Source organism: Schistocerca serialis, chromosome 9 (genome assembly GCF_023864345.2).
Source record: "Schistocerca serialis cubense isolate TAMUIC-IGC-003099 chromosome 9, iqSchSeri2.2, whole genome shotgun sequence".
NCBI lineage: Eukaryota > Metazoa > Arthropoda > Insecta > Orthoptera > Acrididae > Schistocerca > Schistocerca serialis.
Window position 1 is genome coordinate 306,217,842 of NC_064646.1, and position 13,995 is coordinate 306,231,836.

A 13,995-nucleotide genomic window follows, 5' to 3' on the forward strand; every position below is an offset into this window, starting at 1 on the left:
GATATGAATTAACTGAAATTAACTCACCTCTGATATCTCTTACATCCTCATCCCCATCTGTTTCCTTAGTAACTGTTTTTTATTTTTTTCTGTCCAATAATTTTGATAATGATGACAAGAGCCCTTTCTTCAGCTCACTCTTCCTGTATGGATATATTAATTTCTGCTAAGTGTTTCTCTGTTCCTCTCCTTCCCTTCTTATCCCCTACTTTTCTGTTCTGCTACTAGTCTGAATTTCCTGAATGTTTCGTGTGACACACTCAATCCCCATGTGGCGCTTGATGTGAAAAGTTAGCTGTATTGCTGACATAGGAATGATACGCAAGAATGCAAATGATCTGATGGGAAGCAAACGTATGGGGCATCTATAAATGAAAAACACGGTGGGTCCAAAGAATCACTATCAGAATCGATAAGAGATGCCTATAAAGAAACGGGAAAGGTAATGGGCATAATGGTCAGAGAAAGAATACGCCATGTACAAGAAGGAAGACTGTGATACCTACATTGCATTTGTGAACATTTAGAAAGCCTCCTACTGTTCTTCGAGAGGGAGTAAGACTTTTATAATACTGAGAAGAATGGGAATTAAGTACGGATGTACTGAGTAATACAGAAGTCAAGTGGCGGTAATTTCAAAGTGAAAAATTGTGAAAAACAGGGAAATGTTTAGTTACCTTTTAATAGTCTCAAACTTAGTGATTTGTTTTTGTTTTCCAGATTATCACTAGTATAACCACAATTCATGCCTGTAATGAACACGCCGCGCAGGATTAGCCGAGCGGTCTAAGGCGGTGCAGTCATGGGCTGTGCGGCTGCTCCTGGCGGCGGTTCGAGTCCTCCCTCGGGCATGGGTGTGTGTGTTTGTCCGTAGGATAGTTTAGGTTAAGTAGTGTGTAAGCTTTGGGACTGATTGACTTTAGCAGTTAAGTCCCATAAGATTTCACACACATTTGAACATTTTTTTTGTAATGAACACAGGCTTTTTACACTTTTTCAGTTAATATCTACTTACCATATTACCAAAGAAATTTAATTTGTGTGCTCTTTTGTAAAATAATACAAGGAATAGTTTTAAGAATTTATGGATATGTGTTTTTAATGCTGTTGACATGACTTGGGAATAGGTAAGCATTATCATTATCTTTAAGACTTTGGGTCTCACGTTCTTTCATTTATGACCACACTTGTAACCTTTTTTTGAAATAGCACTAATTAAAACACACTGTTTCAGGACTGGTGATCATGAAGCTCCTTCTCGCAGTTCATCACAAGACGTAACTGGCGCTGAAAATGCAGACAAACCAAAATGTCATGTACATAGTAAAAATGTACCAAACAAATTAGCTCGGGAGGAGCTGAATGGAGGTGGTTTCTCTAAACCAGTGTCAGTAAATCAAGGTGTAAGACCGTATTCCCAGCAGAGAGGTGCAGGTATTTTAACAGAGAAGCAGCACATTCGTACAAAGCATGTGGATCTAGTAATTGATATGAAGTTGAAATCTGGAGATAGAACACTGGTTTCAAGAACAGAGAAACTTGAGTTGCCAGGTTCTTGTAGTGGTGATTTTGTTTCTCTGGAAACTCCTTCTCAGAAAACTCCAGTTACAGATGAAAGTGGAAGTGTGGAAAGAGGAAGACTAAATGTGTTTGTTCAAACACAGAAACAGGCAAAAACAGCAAACCAAATGCACGATTTTTCCTCAGATTTTAAGAATTTAAACCATAAAGAAAATATACAGTTTGTGGAGAGCAATAGGCAACAAAATAGAGTTGAGAGAGCTCCAATGTGCTGCTGTGAATGCAAAAGGGAGTTGGATCTTATAGCAAAAGCTGTGAAATCAGCAAAGGAAAACCATTTTTCAAAACACAAAGCAGCAGCAGAGTCAGGTATTTCAAAGAAGGAGTGTACACAGTATGAGAATTCATATAGAAATTACAAAGTGGAGAAAGGAAGAGTTATCAATAAAGATGGCAGTAGTCAGAGTACTGTTGGCTCTTCATCACCAGTAATTTCAGACAACTCTTCTCACGCAGTTTTTTATCAGGGTGTTGGGCAGTTGGGAATGGTCTCAGGAGGCACTGATACAGCTGATAATTTATCTTTAGCTTCAGCCAAACCTGTTTTCTCTGCATCAAGAAGTACTAATGTGAGGAGAAAGCACTTAAATATGAATGGCAGTAAAAAGCCTTTGAAAATAGATAAAGGAGAACAAGTAAATGGGCACAGTTTGGGAGCTCCTGCTACATCTGATATCTCTGTGCAGGTTACATCTGATAGTATACTCAGTGGTTACAAAAATGCTGCAGGAAACAGAAGTGGTGGTTCAGGTGATCATGTTGTGAAATGTGATAATGAAACCAGTGAAAGTAAGCGAAGTAAGAATGCTCACTGTGATAGAGAGAAGAAACTGGATGATTGCCAAATGCCAGTAGAAATTACTGGTTTTGGACAGAAAAGACAAATGTGCCCTTGTTGTAAAAAAAGTGTGTCAGAAGAAAGTGTGTATGCATTATCACAACAATTCCTTGTGAATTCTAGTCAACAAAAAGCATGTCCTTGCTGCTATGTCCTACAGAAATATTCCCAAAAATCTGAAAGGGAAATAGAATCTCAAAAAACAGTTCATTTAGTTTCTGAAGATGTGCATTCAAACAATTCAAATCAGAATAATTCTGGCAAAACAGATGAAATAAACAATAACACACAGAAAGAAAATGAAGAACATTTTGACATTGATGAAGTTTCGAACTCTCCAGATGGAGACTGTAAGCCACTTGCTTACATTTTGGCGTTTGAACCTGCAGCTCCAAATGCAGCAAAAAGAGAGGAAGAAATGAGAAGAAAGTCATTGGAGGTAATAAAAGTTAAAGTTCCTTTGCTGCGACCACCCAAGAAAGGAGAAATTACAACTACAGGAAACCATTGGGGCAATATCCAGAAAGGAAAAGAAGGTAGCAATCCAATTAATGATGAAAAATTAGGTCATTCTGCTAGTTTTAGGGATAGGGGAGCAACAGAGCAGAAAATCTATAAGACAACATTGCAGGTAGGTATGTATGAAGTATTTCTAAAATAAGTTAGTGTAAAGGGCCTCTTATATGGTATGTCTCAGAATTTTGTGTTAATTTTGAAGCTAATTTACTGTCTTCCAAGAAATCAACAATTGTAGTGTTGCTGACACTAACGTTTGGAGCACACATTAATTATGAACTCTCACTATAACATACTCTTGTTTTCTGTGAGCTGGAGGAATAAAGAAAGGGAGAAGGGGGCAGACAGATGCAGAGGATAGAACTAAGAGAAATTCTAAATTTATTTGCGTGTATACCACTTAAAATATAGCTACTGTGTGGTATGACGGTGTCCCCACACTGAAGTACACTTACGAGGGCAATACAAAAAAAAGTCTCCCATTTTATGGGGATGTGGAGAAACTGTTAATAAGATTATAAGTCACACTGTTTTTAAGTGACACTGTTCCTGCTTCCAAATAAGCATTTGTGCCCTTCACTCAGATTCTCTGTCTTGGGATGGCAGCTATTCAAAATGGAACTTCTGTTGAATGCTACTGCAAGTGCAAAGTTCACACAGTTATTTAATTTTTGAATGCAAAAGGCACTGAACCAGCTGAAATTCTTTGCCATATGATGGAAGCATATGGATGCTCATGTATGGATGTCAAAAACGTTCATAAATGGTGTAGAGAGTTTACAGCTGGTCAGACTGAAACTCACAATGCAGAAAGAGCAGTGGGCCATCAATTCTGACGATACTGTCGTGAAGCTTGAGTAAACCATGCACAGAGATCAGAGGATCACTTTGAATGCTCTCTGCATTTTGATTCATGAAATTTCTTGAAGCAAAATCCACAGGATTTTAAAGGAAAAGTTGCAATATTGGAAGGCGTGTGTAAGATGGCTATCGCATATGTGTACAGAAGACTACAAAGGGCAGTGAGTTGATTCTTCCCATGGAATTTCTTCGCCACTTTGCACATGAAAAGGACAACTTTTTGGACCTGATTGTCATGTGTGACGAAGCGTGAGCATTCCACTTTACATCTGAGACAAAACAACAGTCATTTAAGTGGCGGTATCTCTTTTCACCCAAGCCACAAAAATTCAAACAAGCACAGTCTGCTGATAAAGTCCTAGCGGCTGTATTTTTGGAGCAGAAGGGGTTACTGTTGGTCGACATTCTGCCTGTTGGGACAGCAACAAGCACTGACAAGTACCGTGAAACACTGAAATAACTTGGAAGAGGAACATTGAACAAGGGCATAAGCATTCTCCTAAATGATACATGCCCACATGTCACCCATCAAACCGGTGATTTCCTGTAAAACTCTGGTTGGAATGTCATCACCCACGAACCATACAGCTCAGACTTGGTACCAAGCAACTACCACTTATTCCTTTAGTTGGAGGAACATTTGTCTCAATTGCAGTTGTGCTGTCACAACACGGTAAAAGATGAGGTTCAACATTTTCTGAAGGACGTGGTAGCGAGCTCTTATGACATGGGCATTGTAAAACTGCCACTGTGTCTACAGAAATGCATTGACCAAAATGGTGATTATGTAGAAAAATAAAGCATTCTTCACCCTTTAAAATGATGTAACTATTGTTTTCCCAATACTGTGGTTTCTATATTTAAAAATATAGGGGATTTACTTTTGCGATTGCCCTTGTAGTTTGTTTACTTCTAGTCTGTAATATTTGCTCTGCATGCAGTCTAGGTGTAATGAATTCTTTTGCAATATTTTGGGCAGTGATCCTGATTCCAGTGCACAACTAACAAAAGACATTATCCTTGTTCATGAGATAATTACTCTTGTCATGATTTGTAGTGTTACAATTAGGTTATACTGACTTAGTATAACTACAAATATCTGTTTGTAAAGAAGCTTTCCCTTAAAATGCTAAAATTGTTTTTGGGGATGAACTAATGTCACCATTCAATGTACGAATACAGACTATGCTGAAAAGTGATATTTTGATTTTAGAGGCAGTAGAACACAATTTTAAGTGACAAACATGAAATTTCAGTGTAGGAAAAACTTTTAAAACAGTGATTTCAGGGGAACTGTGTTACTGACTGTCAAATAAGTGGTTACTGTTATTATAGTAGTATGAATGTTACAATAATGTTATTTATGAACAACTTTATTTTGCTGAATTAAAATGTAGTATGAATGTTATAATAATGTTATTTATGAACAACTTTATTTTGCAGAATTAAAATGGCAAATTTGCAGATGATGTTATAGTTTTTTCTCTTTCAGGTCCAGAACTGTTTCAAATCTCTAAGTATTGACTTCTGGAAGTTTTTGTGTCGCTTTACTTACAAACCATTTTGGTTGTAGCAGAATATAAAGAAATATGTAGCAGGCAGCCCAAATCTTTTCTTGAATGTGAAATCCACAATTACTGAGGGCTTTCCATCTTCCTTCATGCTTCCCAACAAGAGTTGAATATGCTCTTGCATGCATGTTTTATATTCTTTTCATTGTTTTTATCTGTTATTGGTTACAAGACAAATACTTTTTGCATTCATTGCAGTTATTATCATTTAACAATTGTCAACAAAATACATCAATTCATTTCAAAATCATATTCTCCACTCTAAAAATAGTCTGTATAATGGCATAAGCCATACCTTGTGTATTGCAAGCAATATCTCTGCCTTGAGCAAGTAAAGTGTAACTGTTTCTTTAATTTGTTTGAGGTACTTACAGCCTTGATCCGCACTAAATGTTACTCAATAAACATTCACAATTTATGAATTAGACTCATAATGTTTGTTGTGGCATACATTATGGATACAAGGAAAGGATTCATTTATTTAATAAGAGTGCTGTATTTAGGATTGGATAGCTCTTTGGGAAGTCCAGGAAGGAATTTAGTTATTTATACACAGATAAATTGCTTCACACCAGAAACGAAATGTACTGGACAGCAGAATGGTTCATAAAAATGACAATTTCTTGCTCAACTTTCAGACAATAATTTCTTACTCACCTTTCAGAAAGTCCTCCTTCAGAGTGCAGGCATATACAAGCGCATATGTATGCACGTGCATGTGCATGTGCGCGCGCGCGCACACACACACACACACACACACACACACACACACACACACACACACACACGTATGTTAAGGAAATACTCCATCAAAAACTTAAGCACGTTATCATCTATTGCTGTGTGACAGTCAGCTACTCGACACTAGTTCTGTTTATTGAGTAATGATCTGTGCTCATATGCACAATTAGGATTAAATGAAGATAGAAATTTTGTGTTGTTGCCAGAGGACAGCAGACATAAGCAGTTTTCTAGCAGAAAATACGTGAATTGAAATAGCAGTGTTTATTGTGTGGTGTTTTTTTTTTTTCTAGTTGCATATGGTTTACTTGTTTTGTTTGAAAAGTCACCATATGGTAAAATGTTGCAGAACATTACAGTCTGCTTGAAGATACACTTCTTACTGTGTAATGTCTGTGTAGGAGTTACTACGGTCTCGCCGTCCTGATTATGTGCAGAATGCAGAAGAGAGGCGACACTGTGTTGCAGAGATGACACGTCTTCGTGAGCAGCGGTTGCAAGAGTGTCGTAATTTGCTAGCTGCAGGCTTAGCCCCTCCACCACCACCACCTCCATCATCTGTGGCATCAGAGGTTCTTGGTAAGGCAGCTGCATATGCTTTAGTATCATTGGCAAATTAAGCTATGTGATTTACACTCAAATTTTTATATCAGCATAACATATTGATCCATGCCAGAATACAGTCATTATAAGTATAATTAAATCGCATATATTTCCATACTTAAATTTGCTGTTATTCATACATTTTGGTGTTAGCGATTCTGAGCTAATATAGTGCAGAAATCTTGTGGATTAATATATGTAAGGTGCAAATTTAATTTTTAAGTTAGCACAGTGAGCCTGAAATATTGAGCAACTGATTTGCTAGAGAACAATGTGAATTAAGATAGACTGCTACTCATCACATAGAAAAGGCATCGAATAGCAAACAGGCACATTTAAAAGTTGGGTGCTAGGTAATAAAGCTAGGCTGCTGGATATTAAAGCTATCAGCCAAAGTACACACACACACACACACACACACACACACACACACACACACACACACACGGCAAGTGTGCACCTGGAGATGACAGTTGTAGAGTGTGTGTGTGTGTGTGTGTGTGTGTGTGTGTGTGTGTGTGTGTGTGTGTGTGTGTGTTCCACAGCTGACCTGTACAATAAATATGTGTCTATGCACAATGGGTGGAGGATGGTTACACTTGGTTCAAGAATCATAAAAGAAGGTTGTATACATGGAAGAATCGTGGAGCTACTAGAAGGTATAAGATACATTATATAATGGTAAGACAGAGATTTAGGAACCAGGTTTTAAATTGTAAGACATTTCCAGGGGCAGGTGTGGACTCTGACCACAATCTATTGGTTATGAACTGTAGATTAAAACTGAAGAAACTGCAAAAAGGTGGTAATTTAAGGAGATGGGACCTGGATAAACTGACTAAACCATAGGTTGCACAGAGTTTCAGGGAAAGCATAAGAGAACAATTGACAGGAATGGGGGAAAGATATACAACAGTAGAAGAAGAATGGGTAGCTCTGAGGGATGAAGTAGAGAAGGCAGCAGAGGATCAAGTAAGTAAAGAGACGAGGGCTAGTAGAAATCCTTGGGTAACAGAAGAAATATTGAATTTAATTGATGAAAGGAGAAAATATAAAAACGCAGTAAGTGAAGCAGGCAAAAAGGAATACAAACGTCTCAAAAATGAGATCGACAGGAAGTGTAAAATGGTTAAGCAGGGATGGCTAGAGGACAAATGTAAGGATGTAGAGGCTTATCTCACTAGGGGTAAGATAGATACTGCCTACAGGAAAATTAAGGAGACCTTTGGAGAAAAGAGAGCCACTTGTATGAATATCAAGAGCTCAGATGGAAACCCAGTTGTAAGCAAAGAAGGGAAAGCAGAAAGGTGGAAGGAGTATATGGAGGGTCTATACAAGGGCGATGTACTTGAGGACAGTATTATGGAAATGGAAGAGGATGTAGATGAAGATGAAATGGGAGATATGACACTGCGTAAAGAGTTTGACAGAGCACTGAAAGACCTGAGTTGAAACAAGGCCCCGGGAGTAGACAACATTCCATTAGAACTACTGACGGCCTTGGGAGAGCCAGTCGTGACTAAACTCTACCATCTGGTGAGCAAGATGTATGAGACAGTCGAAATACCCTCAGACTTTAAGAAGAATACAGGGTGATTCAAAAAGAATACCACAACTTTAGGAATTTAAAACTCTGCAACGACAAAAGGCAGAGCTAAGCACTATCTGTCGGTGAATTAAGGGAGCTATAAAGTTTCATTTAGTTGTACATTTGTTCGCTTGAGGCGCTGTTGACTAGGCGTCAGCGTCAGTTGCTGCTAAGATGGTGCTACTCTAACTGGACTACAGTATCTGGAGATGTTAGAGAATTGGCTGTTCCCTCAGCTCGAACAAGAAGCACAACAATTCATATTTCAGCAGGATGGAGTGCCACCACATTGGCACTTATCTGTCCGTAACTACCTGAACGTCAACTACCCGAGGCGATGGATCGGCCGCCAGGCAGCCCGTGACAGAGCACTTCATCACTGGCCTCCAAGAAGCCCTGATCTTACCCCCTGCGATTTTTTCTTATGGGGGTATGTTAAGGATATGGTGTTTCGGCCACCTCTCCCAGCCACCATCGATGATTTGAAACGAGAAATAACAGCAGCTATCCAAACTGTTACGCCTGATATGCTACAGAGAGTGTGGAACGAGTTGGAGTATCGGGTTGATATTGCTCGAGTGTCTGGAGGGGGCCATTTTGAACATCTCTGAACTTGTTTTTGAGTGAAAAAAAAACCTTTTTAAATACTCTTTGTAATGATGTATAACAGAAGGTTATATTATGTTTCTTTCATTAAATACACATTTTTAAAGTTGTGGTATTCTTTTTGAATCACCCTGTATAATAATTCCAATCCCAAAGAAAGCAGGTGTTGGCAGATGTGAAAATTACAGAACTATCAGTTTAATAAGTCACAGCTGCAAAATACTAACGCGAATTCTTTACAGATGAATGGAAAAACTGGTAGAAGCTGACCTCGGGGAAGATCAGTTTGGATTCCGCAGAAATGTTGGAACACGTGAGGCAATACTGACCCTACGACTTATCTTAGAAGCTAGATTAAGGAAAGGCAAACCTACATTTCTGGCACATGTAGACTTAGAGAAAGCTTTTGACAATGTTGACTGGAATACTCTTTCAAATTCTAAAGTTGGCAGGGGTAAAATACAGGGAGCAAAAAGCTATTTAAAATTTGTACAGAAAGCAGATGGCAGTTACAAGAGTCGAGGGCCATGAAAGGGAAGCAACGGTTGGGAAGGGAGTGAGACAGGGTTGTAGCCTGTCCCCGATGTTATTCAATCTGTATATTGAGCAAGCAGTGAAGGAAACAAAAGAAAAATTCGGAGTAGGTATTAAAATTCATGGAGAAGAAGTAAAAACTTTGAGGTTCGCCGATGACATTGTAATTCTGTCAGAGACAGCAAAGGACTTGGAAGAGCAGTTGAATGGAATGGACAGTGTCTTGAAAGGAGGATATAAGATGAACATCAACAAAAGCAAAACGAGGATACTGGAATGTAGTCAAATTAAATCGGGTGATGCTGAGGGGATTAGATTAGGAAATGAGACACTTAAAGTAGTAAAGGAGTTTTGCTATTTGGGGAGCAAAATAACTGATGATGGTCGAAGCAGAGAGGGTATAAAATGTAGACTGGCAATGGCAAGGAAATCGTTTCTGAAGAAGAGAAATTTGTTAACATCGAATATAGATTTAAGTGTCAGGAAGTCATTTCTGAAAGTATTTGTATGTAGTGTGGCCATGTATGGAAGTGAAACATGGACGATAAATAGTTTGGACAAGAAGAAAATAGAAGCTTTCGAAATGTGGTGCTACAGAAGAATGCTGAAGATTAGGTGGGTAGATCACATAACTAATGAGGAGGTACTGAATAGAATTGGGGAGAAGAGAAGTTTGTGGCCCAACTTGACCAGAAGAAGGGATCGGTTGGTAGGACATGTTCTGAGGCATCAAGGGATCACAAATTTAGCATTGGAGGGCAGTGTGGAGGGTAAAAATCGTAGAGGGAGACCAAGAGATGAATACACTAAGCAGATTCGGAAGGATGTAGGTTACAGTAAGTACTGGGAGATGAAGAAGCTTGCACAGGATAGAGTAGCAACGAGAGCTGCATCAAACCAGTCTCAGGACTGAAGACAACAACAACACCACAACAACTATATTACCAAGTCACTAAGAGCTATTGATAGAAAATTTGAAGTTGTGATACAATTCTTTAAAAGTTTGTGTGTGTGTGTGTGTGTGTGTGTGTGTGTGTGTGACTGACTGAAACCAAAATCATACATTGTCATTCTGTTAACTGTTATATTCAGGAGACACATCACATGTAAAATGATAAGCATTTGTCACTTGTCAATAGCCAGAAATCAACTTTGCTGTGGAAGATTGATTTTCAGAAATGTTATTAGATAAGAATATATAATAATGTTCTCTGAAAATTTAGAGACAGTTATGTATCATAGACGTACATTTAAAAAAGTGTATATATACTGTTCAGTGTCTATTGAAGGATGCTTGTGTACCTTTATCATATTTCTTACTTCATGTCCCATTTTCTTATGGTCCATAGGAAGAATGACTGTTGGTATGTTGTTGTTAAGTCGGAATGCATTATCTTCTCCTACGTATGTAGCATAAGAGCCACAGGAAGACTATCATTACACACTCCTCATGGATTGTGTACACTCAACATCGGAGTAAACTATTCTGTTTTGTAGAACACTTCTTTTGTAGTCCCCCATTAGATCCTGTTTAGCAGTACTCTCTTTGATTAAATAAATCCATGATGGAGAATAAGCTTGTTCTTGAATCTTCGTCTCTCGATTAATCCAACTTCGGAAAGCCCCCTTACTGACCAACATTACTTGAGAATTGCTTGGATGAGAGTTTTCAAACTAATGAACCCCACTGAGAGAACCACATCTTTCTCAGATTTCTTGCACATGTACCTTGTTCCCAGATTTATGAGGGCGGGATGAAAAGTTCTCACTTTGATAATGAAAGACTATGCTTCTTGGTATAAAAGTTCACTTATTGTTTTTACGTCCCCTTTTCGACCAGTGCACTGTCTTTAACATTTCTCCTTGGATTAGATAATATTCCAGAAATGTGATTCTGTTAGATCTGAAAAACTGGCATCTGTGGCTGCCATACTCTCGTGTCTGTTTTTGTTTGTTTTGTACAGACAATTTGTTTTGTATTTACCAGTTATCATCTTACTCTTTGCAAGGTAATCTATGATATATTGCACAATATGAAGAACATAGGGTGACAAGACAATGAAAAACACCAAGTCAAAATTGTATAATATAATGGCTACCCCTATTCATATATATGGAAGTGAATCTTTGCCTTTAACTGAGAAAAGTGAAAGAAAAATACTGTTGACTGATATGAAATTTTTAAGGAAAGTTCAGTGATGTGCCCTCAGAGATCAAATACAAAACAATATGATAAAAGAACAACTCAGTATATACTGTATAATTGAAGAAAAAAAAAAAAATCAGAGCAAGGATGCATAAAATGGGAACAGCATACCAATAGTTTGGGGGAAGACATTTGTTAGACAGGTAATCAATTATACACCAATAGGAAAGAGAGATGTAGGATTACAGAGGAACAGATGGCTTCACTGAAGACAGGAGAAATTGTAAGCCTACTCTTTGAGGTTAAGAAGAAGAAAAAGACTAAGAAGCTGTATCTGTAGACCTCTCAGCAGCTTGCAACAATGTGAATCATATAATTCTCCTCAAAAGTATAAAACTATGATCAACTGCCATCTTGTCCACTTCCTAAGAAACTAGCTGTAGAGCACTAGTTTATTTCGTAAGCTCCAAGGGCAGTGATGCAGGGTTCATATGCCCTGTGAAATCAAGGAAAAATGCAGGAATTTTTTCATTCTGGAAAAACCTGGAAATTTTTTCATCTGAGAAAAGCCTGGATGTTTGTAAGAATTCATGGAATTTTTCTCATTTTTGTTTTCAGTTAATTTTTTGTAATTTTGACTAGTAAGAACTGATTCTCTAACAAAGAATTTTACTTTAGCCTGCTACTGCAGAATAATACTGCAATAATAAATCATAAACGAGAGAATAACACCAAAATAAAATTTTAGTTGCATAGAAAATGCACCATTTACAACAATAAAAGCACAATGCACACACAAGCGTCTGTTGATGACAGCTAAATGTGTCAAAGGCTTTGGGATGAACACTGCACAACACTTCGTAACCACAACTGCTACATCTACACTTACATCTACATACATATTCCGCAAGCCCTGATATGGTACATGGTGGAAGGTATCTTGTACCACTACTAGTCATTTCTTTTCCTGTCCCACTCACAAAGAGAGTGAAGGAAAAATTATTCTCTATATGCCTCCATTTGAGCCCTAATCCTTATAATCTTATCTTCATGGTCCTTATGCGAAATATATGTGGGTGGCAATAGAATCGTTCTGCTGTTAGCCTCAAATGTCGGTTTGCTAAATTCTCTCTCAATAGTGCTCCTTGACAAGAGTGTCACCTTCCCTCCAGTGATTCCCATTGAGTTCCCAAAGTATCTCTGTAATATTTGTGGTTTGTTTGAGCCTAGTGGTAACAAATATAGCAACGTGTCTCTGAATTGGTTTGATGTCTTCCTTTATTCCGACCTGGTGCGGATCCCAAACGCTAGAACAGTACTCGTCAATGGATCGCATTAGGACATGCGGTCTCCATTACAGATGAACCACACTGTCACAGAATTCTCGTAATAAACTGAAGTCAGGCATGTGCTTTCCCAGTTACAGTCCTTAAATGCTCATTCTGTTATATATTGTTTTGCAATGTTACACCTAGATATTTAATCAAAGTGACTGTGTCAGGCCACACAGTACTAATGCTTTACTCAATGAGTGTGACGTAACAACTGTTTACATTTCTAACAGGTGGCAGAAAAAGTTGCGAAATGGTGGTTTTAGAAGTGTTACTTTCAAAGTAAATATCCTTTTATGAGAAATCAATTATGTTACATGTGATAATGTATGATAAATTTCGAAAATCATGGAGCATTTGACTTTCATTCAAAACGTAAAAACTTTGAGGAGGACCAGCCACTTAGAAAAATTTCATGTTTGTTGTATGTTAAAGAGTAACACATGCTAAAAAAGACCAAACTTCAGGATTCACTTTTCGTATTTATTGTAGTGACTTCATAGATTAAAAATTATGCAATAATAAAGGCAAAAATTGTAATTATTCTGAAAAGGTATGAAGTGAATTATTGAGCAATATCACACATAACTGACTTTTCTATGAAAAAGTCGGAAATGCTCGGCGGAACATATATTCAACCAGATAACCCACACAATGTTTGGTTCACAGCAATGAAATTTATAATCGTGCTTGTCAGAAATATTCAGCTGCTGCAATTTATGCTGTGCACTTCGAATCCCACCTAACCACACCCTGGGAAGAAACAGCAAAAAATTTTTGATGACCAGTATTATATGTGAAAGCTTAGCTTGTAGCTACACTGTATGTGTACTAACTTAAACCATTAGCTTTTCCTAGTTATGTTTCTGCACTACTTAACAGTGATGATGTTATTGGCTGTCTACATCATGTGTCCTATGCTCTGAATGTGGGCTGTCATTGGATGGTAAGATCATGTGACATAAGCTATGACTGGCTGACAAAATTGCATCACACAGTGCAATCTCAGTTTCGGTACTTCGGAAGCTACCATGTTGTATTTGGTGGAACTTGTATTCATACTTTTGTAATATGGAAAT

At 37.9% G+C, this 13,995-nt stretch overlaps 1 protein-coding gene across 5 annotated transcripts in view; it reads left to right on the plus strand.

Moving 5' to 3' along the window:
- Positions 1-13,995, plus strand: part of LOC126418923 (uncharacterized) — an 89,765-nt gene that overhangs the window by 59,973 nt on the left and 15,797 nt on the right. The window contains exons 7-8 of one of the 5 annotated variants that reach the window (XM_050085946.1): positions 1,235-3,050; positions 6,510-6,687. In XM_050085946.1, coding sequence (XP_049941903.1) covers positions 1,235-3,050; positions 6,510-6,687 — 1,994 coding nt within the window. Of the gene's footprint in view, positions 1-1,234; positions 3,051-6,509; positions 6,688-13,995 lie in introns of those variants that run through there. The other 4 variants (XM_050085947.1, XM_050085948.1, XM_050085949.1 and 1 more) reach the window with 4 other exon arrangements.